This window comes from Coccidioides posadasii, chromosome 3 (assembly GCF_018416015.2).
Source record: "Coccidioides posadasii str. Silveira chromosome 3, complete sequence".
NCBI lineage: Eukaryota > Fungi > Ascomycota > Eurotiomycetes > Onygenales > Onygenaceae > Coccidioides > Coccidioides posadasii.
The window spans coordinates 4381620-4409055 of NC_089409.1; the positions used below are offsets into that span (position 1 = coordinate 4381620).

The window sequence follows — 27436 nt, forward strand, 5'->3', positions numbered from 1 at the left end:
TGAGAGAACAAATTAGGGGGGTGGAACGGAGATTTATAGGCAAAAGCCCAGTGAAATCAAGAACGTAACCAGCCCAAACCCTATGCTGTTTCTTGTATTTGTTTTGGGCCCGGTGTCATCATGCGGATATAAAATCAAGATTGGTATGTGTTTTTTGTATAGTATAGTATTAAAGGTGTATAATGAATCCATCAGACAGGGTAGAGTAAAAAAAAACAACATGCAGTAAGGTAACCGCGATGTTAGTTTTTATCTCTATGCGCGCGCATTGTCATCATGTGGATTCTAAAGCGAGATTGGCGGAAGTCGATAGGGAGGTAAGATTGGATCTGTGACTCTGTCAGCTAGCAAAAGGTGGGTGCTCAAAAGAAAAATGTATCAATCGATACAATTGCAGAACGATGTGAAGGGGTGGGTATCTAAGGAAAACTGAAAACAATCGACGCTAGGCAGATTCGATTGAGCTTGACGGCCCGCTTAGCAGGCAAATTGGGGGTGGGCAGGGAGCTATATAGGTAAAGATGACGGGGAAATGATAGTTAAACGCGAGATAGATTAGATAGTATGTCAAGCAAGATGGTTGGTGAAAGAAGGAAGAGAAAGAGGGAGGAGACACGGAGAGATGCGAGATATTTATGCCTTGGAGGGTTGCCCCAGATCATGGCGCTAGCTTAAGCGAGAGGCAGGAGAGAGGATTCTGACTGGCTGAGGGCGTCTGGAGGATCAGTCGCTGGAGGAACACATGGCGGACGAGGTTGGGAGCTGATTCAACGCGGAGATTGGCCAGGAGACGGTGTTGACGGGAGTCTCCGGTCCAATGAAATGGCGTCCTGGAGGCCCCTGGATCAAACGGCTGTAAGATAACGGGTTGTAATGTGATACTGGGGCGTCTCCAGTCGCTGCGGCGAGTGGCAGGGAGACGGTGTGAAGGGGGTAGAAGAGATACTGAGAGATATGCGGGATTTTGTAGATGTATATCCACTAAATGGGTTTCATTTCATGCCTGTAGTGCTAGTATTAATATTTGGAGGTTTAATCTCTGAAGACGATGATAGTACAGAACTCCGTCCAATTGTTGCTCTTGACCATCCCTACACCGGCATCCAACAAAGCAACCATAAAGACACCTTTTACATGCTTTTTGTGCGTAGAAACAAAAGAGAGTATTTTGACTCCCGAAAGAAGCCAAAATGCCTCCAGCAAGGGGAAAATGGCAAACGAAAGCAAAGGGGGAGAGATAGTATCGCATCTTAGGAGAGGTGACGTCGGATGGGGCAAGGTTTGCGAGCGGATACATAGTAAGTCTTCAGGTCCAGGCAAGATTACCGCAAAAGGCCAAACTTCTATTGAGCTCTCTTCCGTTTTTTAACAGGGCTCCTTGCCCCAAACGAACTTCCGTTGCTGTTGTCCAAGGCCTGTAGATTTTCATCAACGCTTGTGTTGGCAGGGCTGGTCGCCTCGCTGCTGGTAAAGGTTTCCGTGATTCGATTCCCGCCATTCCCCGATAGATCTCCAGCGCCGGTTTGGTGGAGGTTGCCTCCGTCGTTGCCGCTCCCATACGCATCAAAGAAGCTATTCGTCTGGGCCTGTTTAGGGTCCGTATTGCCATCAGCAAACAGCTCTCCAACATGGTCGCTCTGGAGTTTGTCAAAATCAAACAAGTCATGCGCCTGTGCAACCAACGAGTCGCCGGAGTTTTCATTGTTATGGTCGTCTTGGGTATTCGTCTGTGCTCCCTGGTTCGATCCATATCCCGACGCCATTCCGCCCTTGATGGGCTCCATATTTGCATAGTCAGAAAAGTAATCTCCGCTGTGAAAGATCTGGTCAAGATCAAGTGTGGGAGGTGGAACGTTGCTAGGATTGTCGGGTTCCAGACCAGGGATTAGACCGGTTGGGCTGAGTGGTTGGAGGATGTTGGTAAGATTCTGTACTGACCGATCCTGCTCTGCCTGCATTTTAACCAGATTGTCGATTTCGGCGCGGGTGTTGGCCAATCGGGTGGAATAGCTGTGAGGCATTGGAGGGGGGTTGGGTGTGATAAGGGCGTTATTAGGCGATGATATAGCGGATGGGTCGGAGGCGTGGCTTTCATTTGCAATCAAACGCAGCATATCTGCTCTTTGAGTTGCAGTAAGTGGCACGTGGCCTCCGGCGTTCTCAAGCGAAGACAGGACGCTAGGAAAGTCCGCTGCGCCAGGTTGCATGTTGCTTCGGGCATTGGAGCTTTGGATGAGTGACATGATGTCGCGCTGAGGGGGATATTTTGCGTCACTTGGACTACGCGCGTGAGATACAGGGGTATATGGCTGCTGATGCGGCGGTTGACCGGTATGCTGTGGGCTTACGCTCTCGAATAACTCCTCCACACTGCCAGCCCGGGTACTAGGCCTATGGCCGTGGTCATTGTTCGTACTCTGCTGTATATCATATTGGTTATTTGCCGGCGATGATGTACTCGCTCGGCTGGGCGAGGGTTCTTGGCCGCCAGCCGGAGGCGCTTTCAGTAATAGCGGCTGTTTTTTCGTTGGTCGCTGGGCCGGATTGAGATTCGATTCCACATTTCCTAGGTAGTCACCAACGTCAATGATATTGCCTTGGCCCTGCTCCTGTGGCATGGTCCCAGCAGCGAAAGAGTTGATCATGCCCTGAGCGCCGTCGTGGCCTTGCAGGCTTCTGTTGTAAACGGTAGCTAGGAACGTCAATATCGCATTGATCGAATTCTCATGTCGGTTATGCTGTTCTTGGAAATTAAGTGCTTGGTCATAGAGTTGTTCATGCTCGCGGCGTAGTTTGCTTATTGTGTTGGATATCACTTGCTGCTGGTGGCGAATATTCTGCAGTTCGCGATAAACGTTCGCAAATTGCTCTTTGGCTAATGCTGCATCCCCTGGGGAAATGGATAACTGGCCTCGGAATCTGCTTCTATCCTCTCGGCTTCCGCCATCTTCTACGTATTCTTCGTTTTCACCATCGTCCCCTTCTCCTTCTGTCTTCATTCGTGAAGGTCCCTTCGCAGCGGCTTTCGATTGGGAGACATTCTTGGGTTTTTGGATTAGCCACAATAAATCGGGGTGGCCTCGTCTAAAATAAGGATTCGAATATTCACTCGGGCTCTTGTTCTTTCTCTCGCTGGCTCGCATCGAATTATCTGACAGCCCAACCTTTTTATGGAAGCCATACATGTTCAGCTGACGAACGAAAGAGGCATAATTGCTGTGTTTGAAGAGCTCTGGAATCAGTGTTCTGGCAAACTGGTCTTCATCGAGCACAATGAAGGATCGTCCATCTTCGGACCATCTGATTAAGTCGGTATTCTTGGACTCGTCGAGGAAACTGCAGCAGGGAATTCCACAGTCAATAAAGTGAAACGATCAACATAACCCAGAACAGATATTGAACATACCTTCTGAGTTTCTGCACAAAAGGGGGAATTTGTTTCCTCTTTGCTTGTGCCTCTTTTTTAGCAGCGAGAGCTCTCTGCTCCAACTGCTCCTCTGTTTCTCCAGTTGCAGGGTCAATTACTTCTCCCGGTCTTGGAGGAGGTTCCATCAACGTCATTACGCCTTGTTCGTTTTTCCTCGGTCTGCCTATGAGTTGGTTTCCCGGTCTCCGAGTCAGCTGTTGACTTGCTGCTTGAATGCTGCCCATATCTGCAGGATGAGGAACAGACTGATACGGGTCTATAGGCGAATTTCCTGGAGGATTAACCAGCGGCGGACCGGCCTGGCCCCATTGTAGGAACTGGTCGTTTGAGAGCTGTGAATCGGAAACCGGATAGTTGTGTGACGATGCGATTGGATGTTGAGAAATCGGAACAGTGCCGGGAGCTGGTCTTTTGCGCGATGAACCTTGCGATGTCATGATAAACGGCGGATGTTAAGGACTGCTAATGCCAAGCCGCGGGCGGAGAGGGTACGGATTGGCGACGAGGGAATGATGGGATGATAAGGCGAGGAGATAGGTATGCCGTGCGGTTTGGATCAACAAACAGAGCGTGTGGGTATCAGATGCGCAGGATTCGTGACGTCGTGATTTCGTATCAGGAAATTACCTAGCCCTGCGTTTATGGTGCTTCGAGGAGAAGGGCGGAGAGAGCGCGCGGAATCGGCAAGGATTGATGCCACTTGACCAATGACGAGTAGAAGGGTGCTGGGGAGAAGGTTGAATGCTCTCCAAACTGCGAACGTCTGGATACTAGTGGAAACAAACGCGGATAGGTCAGCTCCGGAACGAAAGCAAGAATGCAGGGACCGGCATCGACAGTGAACGCACGGAATACTGCTGCCACAACGCGTCCTTGGCCAACCAAGGCGGTAGCAGCTTGCTGGAGGGGTTGCTGCGCAGCCACGGAAGGGAGACGAGAGACGGGCTAGCTTGGATCTCAAGCGGACACCTGGTGCGCAAGGAATAGAAGGATAAGTGAGGATGGCTGGGTTAGTGTCCAAAGGGTCAATGAAAGCACATCCTGCCGGGCCAGATCCCAGTCGCCGTTTTTCAGTGATGCTGATGGCGATGAACCGCAAAAGCACCGACTTCTTGGCCTGCAATGACGCTCCTGCCGTGTGATTGGCTGGGAAGGCTATGACTCAGCACGCTGGCCTTGCTGATAAACGCTTATCAGCTGCGATCGACTTTCAGACAGACGCTGCATCAGACGGAACAGGGCTTTATAGGCAAGACTGCTGGGGCGATAAAGGGCACACAGCATGCGCCTCCAATGACGGAGTCCACTCTCAGATCATCAGACATGGCCCCAGCCAGATATTGACCCAATTCATTGTGTTGCTTCAGGCGTTAAAACTGGGGAGGAGCTGCTTGACCGCCGCACACATACTCTCCGCACTACTAAGACTGAATCCTTTCACAACATTACCCGTAGCACAGCAGGTATTTAACGACTAGCTGAAAGATGGCAATCATTAATTATGACCATTTCGATAAAGGGCCAGTTAGATCAATGTGGGTTACCTGGACATTTTATGGCCATTCTTTTACATTCACTCAAAAGATGTAATATGGTTTACAACTGAGGGCCCTCATGAACAGATGCGGGAGAGCTTTTTTTCCCCGTTGAACCATCAATCTCACAGAGCACCTAAGGTTCCCTCTGTGGAAATCTTGGGTTTTTATGTTCCCTATCTCTACCCTCTGAGAAAGTTTCTTTATTTATCCTAGAGTTCGAGCCTGTGGCGCTGCCACCGGTGAGCTGGACAACTAGTTAGCCAGCCGATTCTCCGATAAGAGCACCGAATCCCTTCTGCAGCTTTTCCCATACTTCCGGTTGCTCCGTTGAGAACCGTTCGACATTTTTTGGAGCTTGAAGATCAGCAACCATTCTCCCCTCATTCTTCGTCCCGTTCAAAATCACAGTATTCCCAAGTCCCAACACAAAACAATACAGGGCGGCTTGTGGACTGATCCCTACTTGCTGTGCTAACACCCCCACAGGCTCAGAGTAGACTAGATCCGGATTGGCCGTCAACGTCCAGAAGGACTGGTATATGATTGAGTTCTCTCTGCAATATTGACGCACCGGACCATCAAAGTGTGTGTCACGATAGAACCGATTTTGTACAACTGCGGGTTTCACTCTGGCCGTCCGATGGAGAGCGGAGAGGACGGGAAGTGTACAATTGGAAATGCCCAGGTGCCTGATCTTGTCGGGAACGTACTCTTCGCATGCGGCCCAGGCCTCTAGGGTCTGCTCCATGGTGGGAAGCGGGGAATGTAAGACAAGAGCGTCAAGATACGTTTTGTCCTTGGAGCTTGGGTCGTCTAAGGGCCGGAGGTTTCTGAGAGATGATTTTATTGAGGCGTGGACTTGCTCTGTAATCGAAGATGCAGGATTGTAAGGCATATTATCCGGATCCTGACCGCCAATGGAGGTGTACTTTGTTTGAATCTGGCGTGTGGCAATGATACGCTATCAGCTAGCTATTTCGAAGCGAGCAATCCTCCATACCACAGTGACTGGGAATCCTTCTTTAATGCAAGGGAACTTGACCAACATACAAAGATATTCTCCCGCTTCACTTTGCCTTCGGAAATAGCCCGTCTTATTCCTTCCCCTACAAGGTCTTCTCGATAGTGTTTGGGCTGGCCAGCGGTATCGATGGCCGTAAACCCGTTGCAAAGCGCCTGGTAGACCAGGTCAGCGGTCCGGTCTTTCTTCCAGGCGGTTCCGTAGAGGAAGACAGGGATCGAAGCTGCTTCGGTTCCTGCGACTCGAAGGGCGAGTCTGTCCCAGCGCGATGCTGCCATTTGACTCAAATTTAGACAAATGGCGTTGTTATTGAAGGGGTTCGGTAGATCTCTAGTAGTGAAGTTCAAGGTTGCCTTCGGAACAAACTGGGACGCGATTCAGGGAGTAAAGTAGCTTTAGATCGGATAAAATAACTAGCTTGTTCTATGAACTCTGCGTGTATGGGATGGGAGAGTATGATCTCAGTTCGTCCTGATCCCTCGGTGTTGCGCTTCGAAGCAAAAAGCGTGGGTAAACGCTCGCAGGAAGCTTCCCCCACACAAAGCTGGACGGCTGTCGTCATCGGCGCTGCAACATTATGGTTTACGGACTTCCCAGCTGGCCGACAGCATATCCATAGGCAACTCCTCGTACGCTTCTGTTCCTTTCATTTTTGAAAGAGGAACGACCATGTGAGCGCATCTTACTTGTACTCCGTCGCGAAGCGTATGCACATACATATTTATATCGTTATGCGACCAGATTTTGATTGGAAGAGAGGCCTTGTTGATCTGCGCAATCGCGAAAACTTGGTACAAGCATTCCGCATCATGCATATGTATCCATGTACTCCTCCACTGCGAAAGAAAACATGCTTAAGCAAGGCCATCAAAGTATATTACAGAGGTGTCAAGTCAGGTTGGATGAGAAGTCAGAACCCCATACTCCGTAGTTATTCTGGTGTCCCAGTCAAAGCGGAGCGCTTGTTGCGGATCGGAATTGTTGCTTTGGCCTCCCAAAACCCAAAAAAAAAAAAAAAAAAAGGAAGAGAAACACATGACGGACAAAACAGCTGACCGAACCAAAGGCTTCAAACTAAATACATCCGTTCCTTGACACGAGGATAATGTTGCAGGACCGTCGATCATAGCTGTCAGCTCGATGGCTTTAGCTTCAAGGCCCCGACGCCCCTGTAGGCCACCTGCGCCATCATCGCCCTCGACATCCGCACCGAGTCATATGACACATTGAAAAGCGTAGAATGTCCCGTAGATTCCTCCACATGGGGGACATCTCAGGATGCTACATGTGGGATGAGATGGTCCAGTTCACTTGACGCATAGTGTTGCAGGCGTTGAGGCGCATTTGGGAGCAGCGGCATGAGGATCTTGAGAATCAGCTCCATGCTACCTTCGTCGCCTGTCGGACATTTCGATATGACAAGTCGATATTTATTTATTTTATTCACCTTTCGACTAACAAACTGAGAGCTTCGGCTTCCCGGAAGTGAAAAGGATGGACAGGAGTCGTCATCTCTGCTTGGACAAGAGCTCTCCACCGCCAAGGCCACGGCCACTAGCCCACGCCGCGGGCTCGACGAGCTGTGGATGTCAATTTGGATCCATCAGGGTTCCCCACGGGCTAAATGAGAGGCAACGAGCGCACGGCGGATGATTTGTCCGGTTTCTTAGCCGGGCGAAACCAATTACCGAAAAAAAAAAAAAAAAAAAAAAAAAAAAAAAAAAAAATCCAGGATTTATGCGTCTCTGTCGAGTGACAATCCAGTTGACCACCAGCGAGTTAGAGAAGACCCCCCAACATCGATGCTCTTCCGCTGGTAAGAGCTGGGTTCGTTCACTAACTTACTAAAGAAGATCTGGACCAGCGATTCGGGACCGCCCATCACCTGACGGATTGGACGGCCTTGCTGTCGTGGTTTGAGTTGGCCTCTTTAGCCGAAGACTCTTTTGAGTTCGGCGCAGGCGTGTGGGAGTGGGGAGCAAGCCTGTCTCGGAACTCCTGCCAATGAGAGTAAATTGTTCGGACTGTTACAAGATCTGTGCGAAGGGATTTACACTTGCGGGAGGACGGATGAGCTAAGGTACCCTAGCCAGGTTATTCCCAACTCTGTCATTCCGGAGTGACGCGAAACAGTCAGAGGGGCAGAGCCAGCAGGAGGCCCAGTAGGTATGGGTGCGAAGGAGAGACGAGGAAATCCTGCCGGATGGGCGCTGATGGAGACATGGGAAAGTGACCCAGCTGCTGGGCCCCGTGTGTCTACGAAGAATTATTTTCCAGCTGGAAATATTCAAATATGAAAGCAAACGTTCTGGAATACGGCGTTTGAGGATGGATGTGCACAAGGATTGGCCCTCGTAATCCGGATCAGAATATTTAATAGGGGGAAGAGGAGTAAAAAAAAAAAAAAAAAAAAAAAAAAAAAAGGTAAGGGTTGGAAAGTAATTTTGGGTTGCCCGTTTTCAGACGTGACTTGAGGTTGATATGACGGGTAACTTTCTCGGAATCTGTGCTGGGTGTCCACACAAGCCCCTAAGTCATTTTAATCAGGTCTTGAGAAATCAATAATTTCTTTTTTACGACGGCGAGGACGGAAGATGCAGCATTTTCAGGGGGGCAACAGGTCGAAATCCACGTCCAATCGAGGAGGACAGAACTGTTTGTATCAGGATGAAGGAACGGCAAGCTTGTCTGAATTGGCCCTCTTTTCTTGAGTCGCTTGCCTGCTGCTGCCGGCCAGAGTGACTTCTGGGGAGACCAAGGAAACCTATGCCCAGCCGCGCATCCGTGCGGGTTGAGTCTTGCGTGTGTGAGTGTACATGGGGTGTGTGAGTGTCTTGCCCGGGTAAGTGACAAGACGGTCCAAGAGAGGCGCAAATCTCCTCTGCAGAGGCAAACAGAGCAACTGACCAACTACTCCGTCGACAAAGGGGTGGCCAGGAGAGCACCGCACTCTATTCGCTGGCAGTATGCTTTGTGGGAAATTTGTTTCTTTTGGCTTTAGGCAGAGGGCAGAGATGAGCTAAACCCGTCGTAAGCGGAGGCAACTCTGCACAATCAGCGCGCCTTTGGGACAGCTTCAACTCCTTTCCACAGGTTAGAGGCGTCTGCTCCCTGGGTGAAGCAGCCAGCGGTCCAGGGCTCCGTAAATCAAGACCATTTTATTATTTATTGTATGTAGATCGATGATGCTGACAGGAGGAGGAGGGTCCGGGACGGACCAGCAGGGAGGTTTTCTACCCTAAAATTCACGTCTTCTCCAAATTCTCGCCCTTAACTTTTCCCTAGTCAACTTCCTTACTCACCCTGGCCTCAACCTCCCTCCCAAATTTTTTTTCCCTCTCCTCTCGCCGTTTCTCTCCCCTTTCCTCTCCCACCTCCCGCACACCCTCAACCTCCGCCGTTCCCATTCCATCCGTGTCTTGCTTCCTCGCCATCCGTTTGTCTTTTTTCCTGCAAGCCGTCACTCGTTGACGGCCTTCTTGGTCTTCCCTTTTCCCCACTGGCTCGTCGCTCCATATTTATCTCGACACCCTGCTCACCACTGCTTCAACCCGCCTCCCTTCCCTGCATACGTTTCGCTATATATTTGATACTCATCTCTGTGAGCCCGTTGAGCTGTTGTCTCAATCACGATTCGCTGTTCTCGCGGGCGTAGTCTCTGTCTTGCTCATCGCAAACCCACGCACAAGCTTCCGTTCTGCCTCCGCCCACCCTGAACGGTTTCTCTTCGCCTCCGAAACAAACAGACCCCAATCCCATTCCCAGCTCGCACGTTTACGTCCTCTCGCTGGTCCTGGGCCTGTGTATTCGCCAGCAACAGTCCAGTCGTGAACTTTTTTCAGATCCTACCCATGCCGTAATCGTCGTCTTCTCCCGCGTTACCTGCGTTCCTATGTTGACGATTTGACGTTTTCCTACGACTGATGAGTACGACTCCTACGACGTTCTAGTCTTCAGCATTCGGAAAGCTTTAATTATATCCCTTGCCTTTCCCCCCTCCCCCGAAGAGAAAGGACCCTGGGCGTCCTGGTCTCGAACACCGAGCGAACATTCCACACGTGACTCTGGTCACATATATGTGTGTTGCTCGGCATTTTTAACACTTGATAAATCCTCTGCGCGATTGTTGTGTTTACACATCTGGAGAAACATTAAAAACAAAAGTGACGCACACAATCCTTTAACACCAGTCCATCACGTGTCTGGGTGGTGCTGTTTTGGTCTTATCCCTTTTTATACTCATTGTGACTGGTTCTTCTTGATCTCCTTGGCTACACTGTCGATATGAGCAATTACCACTCCCAGAACCAAGACATGTATCATAATACTGCCTCTCGGTCTCCTGGGTCTCATCGCCATGTCCACCAGCATCAACAGCTCCATCGCCAGCCTTCGAGACAGTTCGATGCATTCCGCTCCATGCCTGCCGCAATGTTCGATGACCCGCTGTCGCGTTACGAATCCGCTACGTTAGATAGGATGAACCAAGGCCTGCAAGCTAATAATTTCCCGTACGACATTACAGGCTCTCAGACCTGGAATGCGAATGGATTGAGTGGTGCGCATACTTTGGGAAGCATTGGGAGTAACCCGCTCTCTGCCTCCGCAAGAGGGCGATCAAATGTGCGTGGTAGAACTGGCCTTCCGGCGGTAAGTACCGTTGCGCAAAGTCGACAAATCTCATCCCGCAGAGCCTTTCTGACCCCAGAAATGCAGACCTGGCTCGACCAGCAGCCTGCTCCCCTTCCAAGTGCATTCCCGCTGGCTCCTGGCCCCATTCAGCCGAATCCGTTACGTACCGAGAATGTCAATCATGGTCATAACCACAACAACGACGGAGAGGATGAGCTTATTCCGACTGCCATTGTTATCAAGAATATTCCCTTTGCAGTCAAAAAGGAGCAACTCATCCAACTTATGACTGAAATGAACTTGCCGTTACCTTATGCCTTCAATTACCACTTCGATAACGGCGTATTCAGAGGTTTGGCCTTTGCAAACTTCACCTCTGCTGAGGAGACCGCGACGGTTATTGAAGTTCTGAACCATTTTGATTTGAATGGAAGAAAATTGAGAGTTGAATACAAGAAGATGCTTCCTGCGCAGGAGCGTGAGAGAATTGAGCGCGAAAAGCGTGAACGTAGGGGCCAACTTGAAGAACAGCATCGGCCGATCGCTGCTTCGCAGCTCCAGAATCAAAATTCTATGTCTTCCTTGGCTTCTCACTTGCAAACTACTTCGCCGTCGCCAGTTTCTCAGCGACAAAATGCATTGGGTGAGTTAATAGCCGTATATCCTGAGTGGCTCTGGGCATTTTAATTTTTTAGTCTGCCCTACTTACACCAAACTTCGTTCAAGAGTCACTAATTATTGGGTTAGACCTGGATATGAACGACGCCCAAACACTACAATTCTATTCGCAGATGCTCCTGTTTAAACAGGATCAGAACAGGGAGTCGCTTATTTTCCCGTCCACTTTGACCCCGCTCCAGCGCCGTACTGTGCATACTTTGGCCCACAACATGGGTTTGGGTCATGCATCTCGTGGAACTGGAGACCAGCGCCAAGTGCATGTTTTTCGTGTGGCCCCCGGTTCAAATGTGAGCCCACCAATTCCTACCCTGCCAACCACGATCCACCCTGCAGATTCAGCCCGTCGAGGCCTCAACCGTGCAGCCACAATCGATTTCAGTGAAGCAAGAGGCGATGCGCCGAACCCCTTTGGAACCCTCCGGAGCCATAATTCTGGATATCTTGGCGTTCTTGACTCTCCTGGGACCTTTGGAAACGCACAGAATCTTCGGGCGGCGAAATCCTTCGCGGATCTCCGTTCCTATACACCTTCACCAGCGCCATCTACGGCAAGCTATCCCACTGCATTGCATGCCCAGGGTACCCGTTTGCAGGCTTATGACAATATCGCGAGTGGAAATTCCAACACGCCTACTTTGACTCCGACCCCAGGTTCTTCCATCGGCTTACAGCGTGCTGATGACAGCCTCCTTGTCAATAGTCTTAGTGGCCTTACTCTTGGTACCACCGTTGGTGGCGGAACTTCCTCTAGTCCAAGGCGGCTTCGCTCAATGTTCTCTTGGGAGCAGCAGGAGGCCTCCCAACCTTCCACAACCGCTCCTATTGGCAGTAATCGTTCCATCGGACTTGGTGCTTTCGACACCCAGACTCAAGAACGTCTTCCACTTCGACAACCTCGTGGTCCTGTCCCGGAAAGAGGATCTGGATTTCGCAGACCAAATGGGCATCAATCTCGTAGCAGCGACGAATTACAACAGGGGCGACCCGAAATCGTCGTTGAATAAATGACCCCACAAATCAACACGCAATTATGGAACAAGACGTCGAGTGAAAAATGTACCCCATGCTACATTATAGTGCGCTTTTTTTTGAGACACCATCCATGAGATTGAGTGGTGCCTTTACGATTCGATGATGGATGACGCAATGACCTTACCTAAAAAAGACTCGGCTTTACATAAAAAAGTTTCAATGGAGAATGATTTAACTAGATGCTACTCGACTTTGGGGCAGCCCAGAAGCACGACTCTTGTTTGAACGATGGTTTCTCTAAGCACCTATTTCCCAGATGAGAGCTATAAAGCGTGAAAAGAAATTTTTAATATATGAACCCCATTTGCTACTTGAGAGCGTCAGGCGCAGGAAACATGAGGTCTTGTTTTTCGCACGAAAATACCGAGAAAATATCCGAAAGCATCGCCCGTTTTCCTGTCTATGTTTTTCTTTGCCCTTGTCGTGGTTTGTCTTTCTTCTGACCCAAGTTTTCTTCAGGCTTCGGGGAAGAATGCTGTGTGTAACATCTTTTATTTGCATAACCTGTCTGGATTTTGCCTTTTGTATCAGTGGAGCTGCCCGGGATAATGGTGTTTAAGTCGTCTCGCCGTTGTCTTGCCTTTAGGACTTCTCAATGCTTTGGTGCTACTTCCGGCCCCGTTTTAATACACATGCTATTGTTTTTATGCGTTGCTCGCATTTTTTGAGGATTGATCGTCAGAATCCTGCCTCAACTTCGAGTTTTGCGACTTCCAGCATTCTTTTTTCGTCTCATACGAACATTAACTGTCCCCATCCCTGACGTTTTCGGTCGACTGAAAAACAGATATTGGAAAGCAAGCTTTGTGTCGACAGCCGTTGCTCTCTCTCAACCGGCGCTAACCACGATTATCGTCTCTTTTTGCACCCTCGTGGACCACCAACGATCTTTTGACGTATTGCAATGCAATATGTACATATTGTCTGAACTTTACAGCTGTCGGAGCTTTCGCACTGGAATTTACCTGCTATTTCTGTTCCACTATTTCGAAAAGAAAAAAATAAACGCCCGATCTTTTGGCTATGTTTGCTGATGCTATCGGTTTTGCTTACCACACAAATGAGTGGGTGGCTAATACCTCTTTTCCCAGGCACTCGCGACTTCGCTGATTGATTGGACTCTCTTTCATCCTCTGCTATGGCTTTATCGAATAAATATTGGCTTTTTAATATCGTTTTGATCTTTCTGTCTTGCAATTTCCCAGTGGGCCTATTTCTCCAGTTTATGATTTTTCTGTGCCGGACAGGGCTCACTCTCTTAAACATAACGGAAAGATTTTTTCCCGTTTGGAATCAGTTCAGCAGGTATTTTCCAGCTATCTATTGGGCGGCGGGTTTGCTGTTTTTGTATGTACGCGTTCGCCGGAAATTGAATGCCAGTATTTTGATGTTTTGTTTTTTTTTTTTTTTTTCGTAAATGATTTTTGATGACACTGAACGTATCTCCGTCCCAGGGGAATCACTTTTCGAAAGAGCTACATATGTGTGTAGCAAGTACTGTACAGCACATGCGACAATCACATATGCCCGCGCTATATACGAGACAGAAAGCGAGAAATGAAAATGAATACCGACGTACATCACCGCGAATGTCCCTGCTTTCGAGCCCACTCCATCTTCCTCTCCCTCTCCAGCTCTCTAGCCCGTTCCCTATCCCGCCCAGACTCCTGCTTCCTCCCACCCCTAATCTCCTTCTCTTTCTGCCTTGGATCAATGACCACCAGATCATCCACGTCACGGTTTGACTCTTTCCACGTCTGGTCCTTGCCCAGCCTGTCCTTCGCAAACTTGAGCTCATGCGTCATCCAGTCCATCGCATTGTCATCCTCATGATCTGCACCGAGTCCCGTTCCAGAATCTCGAAGGTCCCAGGCGCGACAGGATTGGCAGTTTGCAATGAAATGGAGATCGCAGATTTGAGCTTCTTCGTCTTCTGCATCTCCTAGCTCCCTCCTGGATGTCTGGGGTTGTCTGGTCGGTTCGTCGTTGGTGATGGTGGTGGTGGTGGTGGTGGTGGTGCTTGATTTGGATATTTGTGGCTTCTTTTTGGTCGCCTCTTCGTCGGCCTTTTCGAGTTTTGCTTTAAAGGCATTGAGGCGTTTTAAGGTATCTGCTTCCTCTGATCTGCCGTTTGTGTCTGCTCCGTTGGCGGAGCCGGGAGCGGGACGCTTGCGTCCCCGTATGGAATTTTTGGGAATGAGTGACTCCAGGGCCGATTTTATCCTTGTGGGCTCGCTGGAGGCAGGTCCGGTGGTTCGTCGCATTGATGCTTTGAGAGACTCGATTTCTGCATTTAGTTTGGACGCTCTTGAACGCTGGGGAGACTGGTCTGGCGAAGGGGACGGAGAACGAGGGCTTTCTGGGTCTGGGAGAGGAAGTTGCGTGTTGGGGTCTCGTGATAGTCTGCGGCTGGTTTGTGGAGAATGGGATCGCAGAGGGGATCGGAATTGCTTGCCGGATAGTCTCGAATTTGAATGTTGTTCAACTGACCCTGATGTTTGAGTTGCTGATTGTGAACTTCGTTCTGGCAAGGATCCTCGTCTCTTTTCGTCTGCAGGTAACATATCCATGACAAGACTTGTGTTGAATTTTGGTTTCTTGGGCTTGGAAATAGGCAAAGATTCCTCATCCTCTTCTTCACCAGCGCCAAAACTCAACAGCGTCTTCACTTGCTTCTTCTTTTTCTTAGAGCTCTCCTTTCTAACCTCGGGTTCTTTCTCCGCAATAGCAATCTTCTCTCTCTTTCGCAGTTGCCCATCAAACGGACCAAGGTCATCAACTTCGCATCCTGTAATTTTCACTGAATAAACAGGTCTCTCTGTGCCCTCCACCAACTCTGCCTCCGCGATCTTCACGATGTTATATATACTCTCGCCCTCCAGCCTCCCAAACAGGGTGCATGTGCCCGTCAACTCCCTTTCTGCCGGTGCTAGTGTGATAAAAAATTGACTCCCGTACCTCCCATCTTCACCCTTAGCCATCCCGACAAGGCCACGCCTGTTAAACTTCAAGCGACTATGAATTTCATCACCGAACACAATCTTCTGGCTTGGATCGCGAGGGTCGCGCTCGAATTCCGCATCTTCATAGATCGATGAGCCGCCGGAACCTGTGCCCGTGGGATCGCCGGCTTGAACGACGAAATTGGGCACCACACGGTGGAAGGTGGTGTTTGTGTAGTATCCATCTAGACAGTGTTGGAGGAAATTTTTGCAGGCGAGCGGAGTCTGTTTGGCAAAAAGGGAAATGTGGATGGGCCCGACTGTTGTCTGGAGAGTGGCAGAGGCCGTTGGAGGTGGCTCGGTGTTGTAGTGGGATGACATTTCGCAGGACAGCTGCGCAAATGCGGGCGATGAAGGCAGACGTAAGGAAGGTTAGGAATCAAGCTTGGGAGGGCGTCGCGTTTCGAGTTCCAGAGCCAGTGGGGAGGAAAACGCGGTTCAGGTGAGCTCGTCTTTCGCTCTGTTCTCTTCCTGTTGGGCTATGCCGGAGATTCTTCCCAACCCCAGCTTCAAAAGCCTGGCTGATGCAGGTAATGTCCACCGCGGAGTTGAGCGCCGCAGGATCGCCAAGGAATAACCCAGCGGAGCTTGGACCACTTCCGCCAAGCTTCACCCCGGAGCTTCTCTGCTCCGTTTCCCTATTCGCTCCCTGCACGCTTTCCTCCCGGGCCACTTGAGGGACACTGGGCACCTCTATAAAAAAATACAGTGCTTCTGGCCGAATTGTGCCTCTAACCAGCCAGAGGTAACTACCAAGAAACCTGCCAGAAGGTGTATTGTCACTCCTAACAGGTGCCGCTGAACTCCGCGGAGCGTCGTTTATTCTATATAAAGCAGAGAAATTCTAACTAGCGAATTCCACACGTCGTTCGTTTCCACTGCTCGCTATATTTTCTGCCCTTGTTACCCTTGTATTGTTAAACGAGACCGCACTATCCATCGCTGATATGGAAGTTCAAATTCTCTCTGATCTCCATTTGGAGACGCCAGCCGCATATGACATATTCACCGTGAACCCCAAAGCACCCTATTTGGCGCTGCTCGGAGACACGGGAAATGTTAGGGACGATGGATTCTTCACATTTATCCGTGGCCAATTGCAAAACTTTCAGCTTGTCTTCCTGCTCCTTGGAAACCACGAACCGTTTTACTCCAGCTGGATGGAAACAAAGGCGAAATTAGAGCGCTTTCAAAATGAGATGGAGCGAGCCTTAAACAATAAGGAAGTGCAGGGCAAACTTATCTTCCTCGACCGAGCGCGCTACGATATCTCTCCCACTGTCACTGTTCTCGGGTGCACACTCTTTTCGCACATCACGCCCGAACAGAAGGAGGATGTGAGTTTCGGAATGAATGACTTCTATTATATTAGCGGCTGGTCGGTCGAGGCGCATCAGGCCGCACACCTGGAAGATCTAGCATGGCTGAATAAAGAAGTCGAATCTATCTCGCGCCAGGATCCGGAGCGGAAGGTCGTCATATTCACGCATTATTGTCCCACCACAGATGAGAAAGTGATAGACCCGACGCATACGAATAGCCACATTTCATCCGGCTTCATGACCGACCTGTCGAAGGAAGCATGCTGGGGCGACACCTGCGTCAAGCTCTGGGCGTTCGGACACACACATTTCAACTGTGATTTCTTAGACCACGAAACGGCGAAGAGGGTCGTGTGTAATCAACGAGGTTACTATTTTGCGCAATCAAAGGGGTTTGACGGGGACAAAGTTGTCAAAATATGAACAGCATAACTACAGGCGATGGTGATCTTCTATTATGTTTATCTTTAAGGGGAAGTCACATTCGCTGTCATAATATGCCGAAGTTGAGAATTTCTTTATATCTCTCTTGCTGCATTGGTTATTTACTTAAGCCTTTATCATACCACATTCTTCTCCGCCACCTCATTGACTTGAACAACTTTGGATTTTCGCACAAATCTAAAGCCTCCGATCAGCATAAAGAGGGCCTGGGCAGCAAGGATAGCACCCATCGTGATCATTGCGCCAACAACACCGGCCTGGGTCGTGGACAGATCTCTGTCCTGGGTGATTACAGGTTCGGCTCCCAGGCGATTCGGAGCACATTCACCACTTGTGCTGCCGCAAGCCTTGCACCATTCCTTCTTAGATGATAGGCTGATTTTCTCCATAAGTGCTGAGAATTCTGACCAGGGCAGAACAGTCTTGGGCTGGTTAAACAGGGCGAATTCAGACGGTTTACTGCCGTAGGGAATTGACCCGTTGTTGAAGAGGAATCGCACACTGATGTCCGAGGGGTCGGGGAAAGACGAGCTAGACGAGTCTGTCACGAGCTCAAATGCCATGGCGGATGCGTAGTCGGGAATCCCGTTGAAGTCATTGTAGGCCTTTGACAGCTCGGTGAGACCAAAGAAGGAGAGGAAGGTAGCATAGGCACCAAACTGAACGTTGAGCTTGGTGGCTTCGCCTTTTGAATAGATGAGATCTTTGAATGCAGTAAGGATCTCGCCCGCTAGGACTGAACCGCTGACTGCACGAATGGGCTCTGATTCGTTATATGCCAGATTGAATTCATGAATATTGGCGAGTTCAAGCAAGCGAGAGTAGGTGGAATCGGTCAGAAGTTCGGAAGAAGGGAAATTATCGCTGGAGTTGTGGATAGATGCAACATTAAGGAGGTCGAAGATGATATATGCGTTCTTGTAAGTGATCTGGTCTTGAGAGAAGGTGTTTTTGACCATTGGCGCGAGAGACTTGTAGAAATCGGTGGTTGAGCCCAACAGCTCCCTATAGGGCTCAGAAATGAAGTAGTTATTACTGCTAACTTTGGCATTGTGGCACTTGCTGGCGCCCTGAAGCCAGGCGAGCTTCTCGCTGTTTCCGCCAGCAAAGGTTTGCTCAATGGCCATTAGCTGGTAGCCGTTCATAGGGGCTTCGATATCTGTACCATTGCGAAGAGTTGACTTTGCAACATTTCCAACCGGTGGATAGAGACCTTGGAAGAAGGCAGTCGCAGAATTCTGGAGGACTTCATCCGCGGGAGCAAACGCAGCCAATTGGCCCGGGGTGATAATATCCGGGTTGATACCTTTGATTCGGGATCCCGATGAGTTCGAAAGGTATCTCTCGCGGTAGTACTGGCCGGTCACGTAGACCTGACTGTAGCCGAGGTCTGTCAGGACCGTTGGCGGAGTCGACTTTGACGTCCGATCTCCATGGCGAGAAAAGATATATGCGCCTAGAACGGTCTCTGCCGAAGCTCCCGTGGCAAGGAGAGAAGCCGAGATGGCAGCTAGGGTCAAGAGAACGCCTGACGACTGCGATCGAGAAGGCATGGCTGGCTGATTCGGAGGAATGGCTTGAAGAAGAAAAATAAGGATATGATGATAGCCATCAGGGTTCGAGCAGGTCTCAGTATTTATTTTCGAGTGCGGGGTAGCGAAACCTGAGTGCAGCCCATGCTGTCACCGGAGCCCACAGTCGGCGCATTGAGTTCACGCCTTTCAGCCCGGATCCGGCGATGCGCCCTGGTCGATCGCTTGGGGCAAGTTAAGTCATTAATACTGATCGGTCGATGATGGGTTTTCTCCGACGGGACGAAGCGGAAGCCTAGAAGCGCCATTAAGCAAAGCACACCGGCTTTTCTGGAAATTCCAACCGGTATCCCTGGTTCGCCCGGAACCAGTTGTCTAGACGGGTTTAGATCCAGCGACCCAGGGTGGAGAGCCGAGCGCTTCTGATGGCCATCCTGGACCGGAATCAGGACATGATATATTTTGCTGACTCAAATCAGACTCTCTCTGTTGTCTGGTGCGGTTCTCGATCCGCCTCCACGCAATGAGGGGCATCGTGGGCACTGACATGATACATCAACACCGGGCGATGGCCCACCAAGGAGTGACACACCTAGCCAGTAGAGAGCGGAATTGGCACGGAGTAGATAGGTGGTAAGCAATCAAGGTCCTCCCGCCTCATCGTAACAAAGGTGAATTGGCTTGATTGGAGCTTCAGAGAAATATTTAACCGACGCTGGAAATGGCAAAGTAAATACTTCGTCGATAACAAGCGTAACCCTGGAGCTGCAATAGCCTTAATATAGGTTCCGATTTGTTAGCTACCAGTGTGCATCCAGACCTCTTGAGAAGGTTCCTGTGGCGGAGCGCTCTATTAACAAAAAATGCTTTGGAAATGATCGATTGAAATATCCCCAGCGCCCTACAAACACCAGACCCTGGCCTACTCCAAAAAATTTTTCATTGGAAAACAAACCAATCCACATTGCACAGGGGAAAGTTGGGAAAACAACGGGGTCCCATCAGCTCTCCATCTGCACTCCACGGCCGCTTATCAACTCACATCCTCCCCGAATAACTCCCACCAATCCACCGGTCTGTATCGCTTCCGCTCCGCCTCCCGATAACCTCCATTCAATATCCGCTAGGCCCTCCAGCCATGCAACTCTTGTTTGCGCCGGCACCTCTATATGTTGCAGTTCATTCGCCAATGCCGTAAGTATATCTGCCAATGCCAGTCCTTTACTGATTTTAAGCGTTTGGATTGTGTTCAAGCAGGATGTCACATCCGAAGTGCTGAGAAGGGTTTCCATGATCGTCTTGATATCCGACGGGCGGGGGGCCGCGATACAAGTATAGATAGTGTCATCGGTGATTGTTTCCGGCTCACGGGCGGGTTGCTGGTCTCTGGGGACGTCACGGAGGGGTAGGGGCATACCTGAAATTTGGGGGTTAAAAGGTGCGTCCAACTTAAAGTGAATATTGAAGAGGGAACCATACTGCTTGCGTGGCACGCCTGGAGCACATTCAACGCTCGTCGCATATCGCCCTTACTCAGTCTCACTAGGCTGTCGATTGCGTCTGGTTGTATCCGCACTTGCTCCTTCTCAATGACTTGGTCCACTAATACCCGGATGTCCTGCTCCTTCAACGGACTAAATCTAAATCTAGTACATCTCGACAACAGCGCAGGAGTGAGCTTATGTGTGTAGTTCGCAATAATGCAGAATCGAGTGTTGGCGGTATATTTTTCCATAATTCGCCGAAGGGCCATCTGCGCAGCTGCGGTCATCGCGTCGGCCTCATCCAGGATAATCAACTTGAACGCCCCGAGGTTGGAGCCCGCCTGGCCGCCGGGCGTCATCGAGAATATTTGTTTCGTGCCTAGTATCCTGCACTTTAGCTGGTTGCTAACCTTCCTGCTAAGAAAGGGGCCCGCTGCAACATACTGGCAAATGTCTTGATCTGCTCTCGCACAACGTCAATGCCTCTGTCGTCACTAGCATTGAGCTCCAAAACCATCTGTCGCACATTTTTAACGCCGTATATCTGCCGGGCGAGGGCTAATATCGTGGAAGTCTTGCCTGTTCCTGGTGGGCCGTAGAGTAAAAGATGAGGTAGTCGCTAATTGCCATTCTTTTAGCTGAGAGTCTGGATGCCATATCTCACTTGCTTTTGAAGTCCGGCTGCTTACATTTGACTCGATGAATCGATTTATAGTCGCAATTATATCTTGATGGCCGGAAACGTCGTCCAAGGTGCTTGGGCGGTATTTCTCGACCCTATTTGGAACAACCAATTAGTCGATAATTCCATGCAAATCAAGAAAGTTGAGATGAAAAAAATAAACAGAGCACACCATGGGAGGTTATCTTCAGCTTCCACGGGCAAATCCGCCTGAACTCTTTTGCCCTTTACATCTTCCAAGCTGGAGGAGATTGAGTGTTTTGCTGGCTGGACATCGATATCCATCTCATCTTCGATGTCCGACATTTTGAGAGTTCAATGTGCGAAATAGTAACCTGGATCGTGGCCACAATCAGCTAGGAAATATATTCTCCAGACCTGGTCAAACTAAACGGGGGATATAGCCGTGTTGCTGTTGCTTCTGTAGTCGACTCCCACGACGCGTTTCTCTGCGTTCGACCGCGTAAAGAGGCTCGGCGGCGGAAAATCGTTTCGGAGTGGCTGTTCCAAGGGCGGCGGGCGGAATGACATCGGGAGAGCGCATCTTACGTCGATGAATGCACAGGCAGCTCGACCCCCGTCCGCAGCAACCCGGATCGAAAAGAACTTACAGAATAGACCGAAGGACCATATAAACAACGCCTACCCAATATGCCGGTCTGTCCTGATGTCAATTCCTTCTCAGGCCGCCGAATGCTGACTCCCCCCGGCCTCCAGGCATACCACTCCATCTTCCTCCAAGAACCCAATGAACAAACAATAGGTACGCCGCACATAACCCGCCTCTCCCATAGGTCTTTCATATTTCGGGCATGTCTACGCCCGAGCTCCATAGCGAAGCTCTCCAGCCTTAATCAGACCATCAATCACTCACTGCCACTCTTAGGAAACTTCCCCATTCTCCCCCTCCGTACCCGCACCCGCGGACCTGCATACACACTCCCTACCCTCCCCGCCGGTTCTTCCGACGCCGACATTGATCCCGACAGCGAATCTTACGACTGCATCGATGAAATCCTCTCCCTCTACCGTGCGAACACCTTCTTTCGCAACTTTGAAATCAAAGGCCCTGCCGACCGGATGCTGATCTATGGCATCCTGTTCATCAGCGAGTGTTTGGGAAGAGTCAAGCCGGGAATGCCCGCTAGGGAAGCAGAAAAGGTTTCGATCCATTAGAAAACTTGCTTTTATTTTTGTTGTTCTTTCCTCCTTTTTGATTTGTCTTCAAAGTGAGTAATCAACTAACAGGAAGAGTATATATGGACAGGTCCTGATTAATGCATCCCTTGATCACTTTGCGATCCCCGGAGATGCCTCGTTTCCACTTAACCAGGCATTTGAACCACCTAGAGACAGACAAGAAGCAGAGACGTTGAGACAGTATGATCCTTCTATCTATGCCGTGATTTTCCTTTTAACTCTGATTGTTCTAATTTATTCTTGCCTATACTTTTTTCAGATATATATCCCAAGTCCGACAAGAGCTTGCTATCAGACTTCATTCGAGATTATATCCCGGCGGCGTGGGACCATCCAAGGTATGAGAAAATTGCCTGTTTCTCTTTCAATCCTATCTTCATCGATTTATCCTTGCGCATCGTTCTGTCGGCTAACCCTTTCTGGCTACATCTGCAGTGGTGGCTAAGTTTCGCGAAGCGCAAGTTCATGGGAAAGTCACTTTAAGCTGTTATACCAAATCGTGTTTGCGAGTGATTCTCTTATTTTTATCAAGCGTTTTGAGTCGCGAGATCAAATTACAATGGTTATTAAATAATCATTATTGGTTCTTGCTGTAACAGGCCCTCCCTTCCCGAGTAGATTTCTCTTGGTAGAACTCAGTGACTCGTATGAAAGATGTGCTTCGCGCTGTGTAAATATATACATACATCTCGAAAAATGAGTCTTACCAATGGGCAAAGCTCCTCCAATAAATACATAATGGTCCAAAATGAAAGACCGGCTAAAAAGAGGTTTCCATACATAAAAAAAAAAAAAAAATTCAAACCTGCGCCATATGCCATTTCGGCAAATGCTAACAGAGTATGTGAACATAGGTGTGAGGTAAAATCATGGGGTATTAGGCGATAAATAAAAGATACTAGAGGGCGGAGAGTAGGAAGTCATGAAAGGAAGGAATCAGGAGGAGTTTCGGCGTAAAGAAATCGAGAAGTAGAGATATGTAGGTGTACCGCGTGGTAGACTGGTTTCAGTATAATTCTCGAAAGCCGCGTTCATTACAGCTCGAGAGGCTTAGTGTGATAAAAGGAAATGAAATGTGTGATTTACCACGAATCGCGTGCATCGCTGTGCCCCCCAGTGGTATTTCTCCGGTCCATGCTCTTCTTCATCTCGACCGATCCGATTTCGCAGACCTCCACGTCGGAGTCAAGATTCTGGTCGAATAGGAGCTTGGGGTTCAATGCAAAGGAACCCTGTGGAACAAATGTTGAAACAAAGATGACAAATGCCATGACTGAATATTGTATGGCAGCAACATTGAGTATCGCACTATGGATATTTCCATCCCCTTTGCTACCACCGGTTCGAATATAGACATCGTCGATGTATTGGCCCAATATTGGGGAACTAATTGCGTAAATAACGATATACGTCGTATAAAGACATGCCATGACCGCGCCGAGGGCAGAGACGTTTTTCGTTTTCGATTCAACGCGTGCGAGCGTCGCCTGGATGTAGGCCGCAAGTGAGACGTCGCCGGCAGCCCAGCCAAATGATATCGGTAGGAAGGTGGCGCTGACTATCCATGCGTATCGAACATCGTTGGCCGGTGGATGCCAGAATGGCAGGTACCAAAGGATAAGGAGCATAATAGCGTCAACGCGTATCCAAGGGATGGGTGTGGTGATGAGGTTGGTAAATAAGAACACGAATGCAGCTCCGAGCAATTCGCCCAAGTTTGACCCGCCGACAATGACCTGAGACCAAGCGGAGTGACCGAGGTATCTTCTAGCGACGGCTGGTGCAATTGAGTTTTCAAGATATCTGTGGCCGTAAAAGGCAATGGAGTAACCTGGTATGAGCCAGACGAATCTTCGGTTACAGAGGATAAGTTTCGCTCCGGTCCAGAGGGATTCTCCGAAGAGATAGAACGAGCCAAAGACTGCCTTGATGTATGTTGGTTGATCCGAAAGCAGCTTTTCCCTTGCAGGCTGTTGGAAGGTTGTGTCGGTAATACACAGCCACACACATCCCGCGAGGCAGAAGCATACGGGGGTGATGATGAAGGAGTAGTTATTTCCAAGTTGCGGAATCAAAGCGAGGGCCGTACAAAACGCTCCAGCGGTGCCCGATATTTCATAGAAAACGTGGACAAGCGAGTCCATGCGTCGGAGCTTCTGTACATTTCCACCAACAATATCTCTGGGGATAACTCGGCGAATGAGCTCGACCATACCATATACAACTCCAGTGACACAATAGATGGGAATCATGCCATCCGTGTCATAGTGGCCATAGTAATGGAAGTCCATGCTGGGGTGATGCTTCCGAAACTCGACAGGGACAAACGTCCCGCCGGTGCTGGCATCTAGGACGAGGAGGAGGGCAGTGAAAAGGCCGAAGACGAAAATTGCTACGGCCAAAACCACCCTTGAGGATGCCCTCCTGACAAGAGGCGCGATAAGGATGGAGCCGATGCATTGGAATGCCTGGTTGAGGCCGGTGAGAAGTCCAACGCGTTCGAAGGTTTTGGGATGAGAGTGGGTTTTGAAAGCGTCGTAGTCATATCGATTGGTGGCGAGGGCAACAACTGATCCGTTAAAAGCTTCGAGGCCAAACTTATAGAGCATAATTCCGAGAATATAGATGGCGATATTGCGACGTTCAACTGGACTAAACATGTACCAGTTGTCCTTGACGGTGCCCAGGATGTGGAAAGCCATTGCCGCAGAAGTCAACGGATGGGAAGGGCTGCGACAAGTGGTCCGTTTTCATGCTGAGCGTCTGATACAATTTTCCAAAACGACACTATAGAACGGAGATGAATCGAAGACAACGATGACTTGATCGAAATCGAGGTCTTGCGGTGTACTTATCGAAGGATCGCGGGGTTTATGGAGAGCAAATCTCATGATTGCATGCATTGAAAAGTTGTGCCAATGATCTTCGACGCTCAAGGCCCGTGCAAATCGCGGGTTTTACGGACCAATTTTGTGGGACGTCCAAGAAAGACACATTATTACCTTCCCATGCTTAGCAGCACTGCGAGGAAAGCCTTGGGTTCCGTGATTCGCCTGAGAATGCCAAGGGGGAAAAAGAATAGGCAGGATGGCGGCTTTTAAAAAATAAATTCAAATAAAAAAAGAAATGAAAAAAAAGAAACGTTACACTTGAAAAGCATGCTCTTGAAATGAAATGCACCAGGTTGAATCGGACGCAATGCCGAACGGCGCTGCGCCTAAGCGCACAATGAACGGCGTCATGTTCGCTTCAACAGTTAGTATAACTACTCGCAGAGTTCTCGAGTCGATCTCCTGAGATTGACGCCTCGCCAAAAGGTGCTTTCTCAAGAGATTTGATCGAGAGACAGTCCTGCAACAGCGGTCCACCCGGACAGGCCATCTCAACTGTGGAGTCAGGAAACCCAACACTCATTTGACTGTTATAAATAGCCCAAGCAGCAAGAACATTTCTCTTGACAAAGGCCCTGGCGCTCAAATTCCCAAACCCCAGGTAATATGCCCCAGATAAACCTGGAGGGTTTGAAGGTTTCCGGGTTCATCCTCTCGCGGTCGATTCTGGAGAACGTGATTCTGGGCACATCAGCCAAAAGTCCATTTCCCCGTGCTATGCCATGCGAGATCTCTGGAGAAGAGATAGCGATTGTGCTACAGCTGCTGGTTGGACGTGCCACGCAGGGAGCCCAGAGCACACAGCAGCTTGAGCAACCATTTCCGGACTGCTGGTATTTGGGCTCCGCTCACAACTGCTGCTTCCGCCATGTGCTGGCATCTATGGCATATTATTGAACGGGATGGCCTGATGATGTGCAGCATTCCCACTTCGAGGGCCAAATTAGCTTGTTGAGCCAGGGTGCAAAGCGCGGTGGGCAGCAGATGTGATTTGGCTGAGAGAGCAAGGGGCCGGGAAAAAGTCAGTTTTCCCTGCGAGCGCAGAAATCGAGGGCAAATCCGATTGGCACAATCCCACACGTGCCCCGAGAGATGGACCACAATCCTCCTCCCGCAAGCTTGATTTCCCTTAGGCCAATCTGCTGCATGGGTCCACGCCTCCGGAACCAACTTCCTGACGGCTTGGCTGCTTTATCTCAACTCCCCAAGGTTGAACGAACAGCGGAAACCAACATGGCCGTGCCAAAAAGGTCACTTTTTCCCTGATAATAATGGGAGTGGTTCGAGTGGAGTGAAATCGCCTTGGAACCGTGCAGCAAGGGCCTTCTGAGACTCGCATTGTCCCAGAGTCCCGGATGTCACGCTGTTGCCGCCGCCTCTCGCGTCGAAATCCGTCACCTAAAAAAAACAAAAAATCACGTGATAAATTCACGTGATGGGCGTTTGCGCCGGGCGGGTTTTCAACCGGGACGGGCACGGCGACGTGCCGTGCTCGTGCAATGGCGATCCCAAGAGCACTCCAGCATCGAAGGGGCATTTCCCCAAGCGTCAGGCGTCATTGATTAAATAATATACCTACGCCAGTGAACTAAGAAATTCGCTCACATCTTTGCGTTGAGCAAGATCTTCTCATGGGATCGGCTGGTACCCACTCAATACCGTGCTAGAGCCGGGGATGGCGGCGATATTGCTTCGAGCTTCAAGGTTGTTTGTTTCGAAGCAAGGAATTTAGATAGGCTTAATTCCCCAGGCAGTCCGAACCAAATGGATCAAAGAACGCCTTGCTCCCAAGCGCGGAGGAAATTCAATTTTCACCTTGCACAATCCTTCGTCATCTGAACCGTTCTTTTTGATAAGCTGTTTTGGGTTCTAGACTCGGGGTATGCAGGGTTCTACTACAGATTGTCTGAAATCAAAAGAGAACGCAGTACGGAGTACGGAGCACTGTATCAGAAATCGCCCAAGTCTTGGAATCAGGGCACGCACGTCGATTGATTGGATCTTAACGTTCACTGAACTGATGGAAACGTCTGGGCCGCACCCGACATCTGTTGCACGGCCAGGATTACTTGAGAATGAAGTAACGCGTGCCCCATATACCGTAGAATGGTGTAGAATAGACCTGGGAAACACAGATGGAATAGAATATGGACATCTTTACCCTTTTGCTTCCCTTTCGTCCTCCCAGTATCTGCTACGCTTCCTCCAAAAAGCCGCTGATGTTCTACGGAGAGCTCTCACCTGATACGTGTAACTAATGAGCAAGCTCATTTGTTGGTGGAATTCTGAGTGTACCATACACTTCCTGAGCAGCAACGCCTCCCAGTTGAACACACAAAAAAGAAACTAGCTCCGTTTAGACGAGGGACTTGCAAAAAGAAACTGCAAAAAAGAAACCATGATTTTGCATCGGCCGGGAATCGAACCCGGGGCCCGTCGATGGCAACGACGGATTTTACCACTAAACCACCAATGCTGTTGTTGTAGAGCTACTCTCTTCTTTATCACTTCAACAAAAAAAAGGGCGAAGATAACCCCGTTAACCTCG

General features: G+C 49.6%; 9 protein-coding genes and 1 non-coding gene across 10 annotated transcripts; 3 read left to right on the top strand and 7 right to left on the bottom strand.

Moving 5' to 3' along the window:
• Positions 1-1343: 1343 nt before the first annotated feature.
• HSF1 (stress-responsive transcription factor hsf1) lies at positions 1344-3864 on the bottom strand (the record flags this gene model as incomplete). Its single annotated transcript, XM_066125158.1, has 2 exons — positions 1344-3336; positions 3407-3864. The coding sequence occupies 2 exons, from the start codon at positions 3862-3864 to the stop codon at positions 1344-1346; spliced, it is 2451 nt and encodes an 816-aa protein (XP_065981239.1).
• Positions 3865-4984: 1120 nt separating this feature from the next.
• D8B26_006350 (uncharacterized protein) lies at positions 4985-6469 on the bottom strand. The gene is made up of 2 exons (XM_003069665.2): positions 6016-6469; positions 4985-5905 (listed from the first exon to the last, which is right to left on the bottom strand). The coding sequence occupies exons 1-2, from the start codon at positions 6262-6264 to the stop codon at positions 5222-5224; spliced, it is 933 nt and encodes a 310-aa protein (XP_003069711.2). The 5' UTR covers positions 6265-6469; the 3' UTR covers positions 4985-5221.
• A 3801-nt stretch (positions 6470-10270) lies between these two features.
• On the top strand, positions 10271-12418 carry D8B26_006351 (uncharacterized protein; the record flags this gene model as incomplete). Its single annotated transcript, XM_003069664.2, has 3 exons — positions 10271-10636; positions 10703-11261; positions 11366-12418. 3 exons carry the CDS (start codon positions 10271-10273, stop codon positions 12301-12303), a joined length of 1863 nt encoding a protein of 620 aa, XP_003069710.2. The 3' UTR covers positions 12304-12418.
• Positions 12419-13855: 1437 nt separating this feature from the next.
• On the bottom strand, positions 13856-15654 carry CWC27 (Peptidyl-prolyl isomerase cwc27; the record flags this gene model as incomplete). The annotated part of the gene is made up of 1 exon (XM_003069663.2): positions 13856-15654. One exon carries the CDS (start codon positions 15652-15654, stop codon positions 13912-13914), a length of 1743 nt encoding a protein of 580 aa, XP_003069709.2. The 3' UTR covers positions 13856-13911.
• Positions 15655-16280: 626 nt separating this feature from the next.
• On the top strand, positions 16281-17078 carry D8B26_006353 (uncharacterized protein; the record flags this gene model as incomplete). The annotated part of the gene is made up of 1 exon (XM_003069662.1): positions 16281-17078. One exon carries the CDS (start codon positions 16281-16283, stop codon positions 17076-17078), a length of 798 nt encoding a protein of 265 aa, XP_003069708.1.
• Positions 17079-17215: 137 nt separating this feature from the next.
• On the bottom strand, positions 17216-18351 carry D8B26_006354 (uncharacterized protein; the record flags this gene model as incomplete). Its single annotated transcript, XM_066125159.1, has 2 exons — positions 17216-18214; positions 18265-18351. The coding sequence occupies 2 exons, from the start codon at positions 18349-18351 to the stop codon at positions 17216-17218; spliced, it is 1086 nt and encodes a 361-aa protein (XP_065981240.1).
• Positions 18352-19632: 1281 nt separating this feature from the next.
• Positions 19633-21181, bottom strand: D8B26_006355 (uncharacterized protein; the record flags this gene model as incomplete). The annotated part of the gene is made up of 5 exons (XM_003069660.2): positions 20970-21181; positions 20805-20892; positions 20560-20734; positions 20111-20494; positions 19633-20048 (listed from the first exon to the last, which is right to left on the bottom strand). The coding sequence occupies exons 1-5, from the start codon at positions 21101-21103 to the stop codon at positions 19633-19635; spliced, it is 1197 nt and encodes a 398-aa protein (XP_003069706.2). The 5' UTR covers positions 21104-21181.
• Positions 21182-21311: 130 nt separating this feature from the next.
• On the top strand, positions 21312-22557 carry ARC18 (subunit of the Arp2/3 complex). The gene is made up of 6 exons (XM_003069659.2): positions 21312-21454; positions 21515-21560; positions 21684-21958; positions 22065-22177; positions 22257-22335; positions 22433-22557. The coding sequence occupies exons 1-6, from the start codon at positions 21449-21451 to the stop codon at positions 22478-22480; spliced, it is 567 nt and encodes a 188-aa protein (XP_003069705.1). The 5' UTR covers positions 21312-21448; the 3' UTR covers positions 22481-22557.
• A 522-nt stretch (positions 22558-23079) lies between these two features.
• On the bottom strand, positions 23080-25239 carry D8B26_006357 (uncharacterized protein; the record flags this gene model as incomplete). Its single annotated transcript, XM_003069658.2, has 2 exons — positions 23080-24727; positions 25178-25239. The coding sequence occupies 2 exons, from the start codon at positions 25237-25239 to the stop codon at positions 23080-23082; spliced, it is 1710 nt and encodes a 569-aa protein (XP_003069704.2).
• A 2054-nt stretch (positions 25240-27293) lies between these two features.
• Positions 27294-27364, bottom strand: D8B26_006358. Its single transcript has one exon. It is a non-coding gene; the product is annotated as a tRNA-Gly (tRNA).
• Between the last annotated feature and the right edge of the window lie 72 nt (positions 27365-27436).

Excerpts from the sequence above, each read along its gene's own strand:
- D8B26_006350 (XM_003069665.2), bottom strand. The coding sequence starts at position 6,264 with ATGGCAGCATCGCGCTGGGACAGACTCGCCCTTCGAGTCGCAGGAACC. Across the intron at positions 5,906-6,015 it reads TGAAGCGGGAGAATATCTTT|ATTCAAACAAAGTACACCTC; the intron begins GTATGTTGGTCA and ends GCCACACGCCAG.
- ARC18 (XM_003069659.2), top strand. Across the intron at positions 21,959-22,064 it reads CCGCTAGGGAAGCAGAAAAG|GTCCTGATTAATGCATCCCT; the intron begins GTTTCGATCCAT and ends ATATATGGACAG. Across the intron at positions 22,178-22,256 it reads GAAGCAGAGACGTTGAGACA|ATATATATCCCAAGTCCGAC; the intron begins GTATGATCCTTC and ends TACTTTTTTCAG.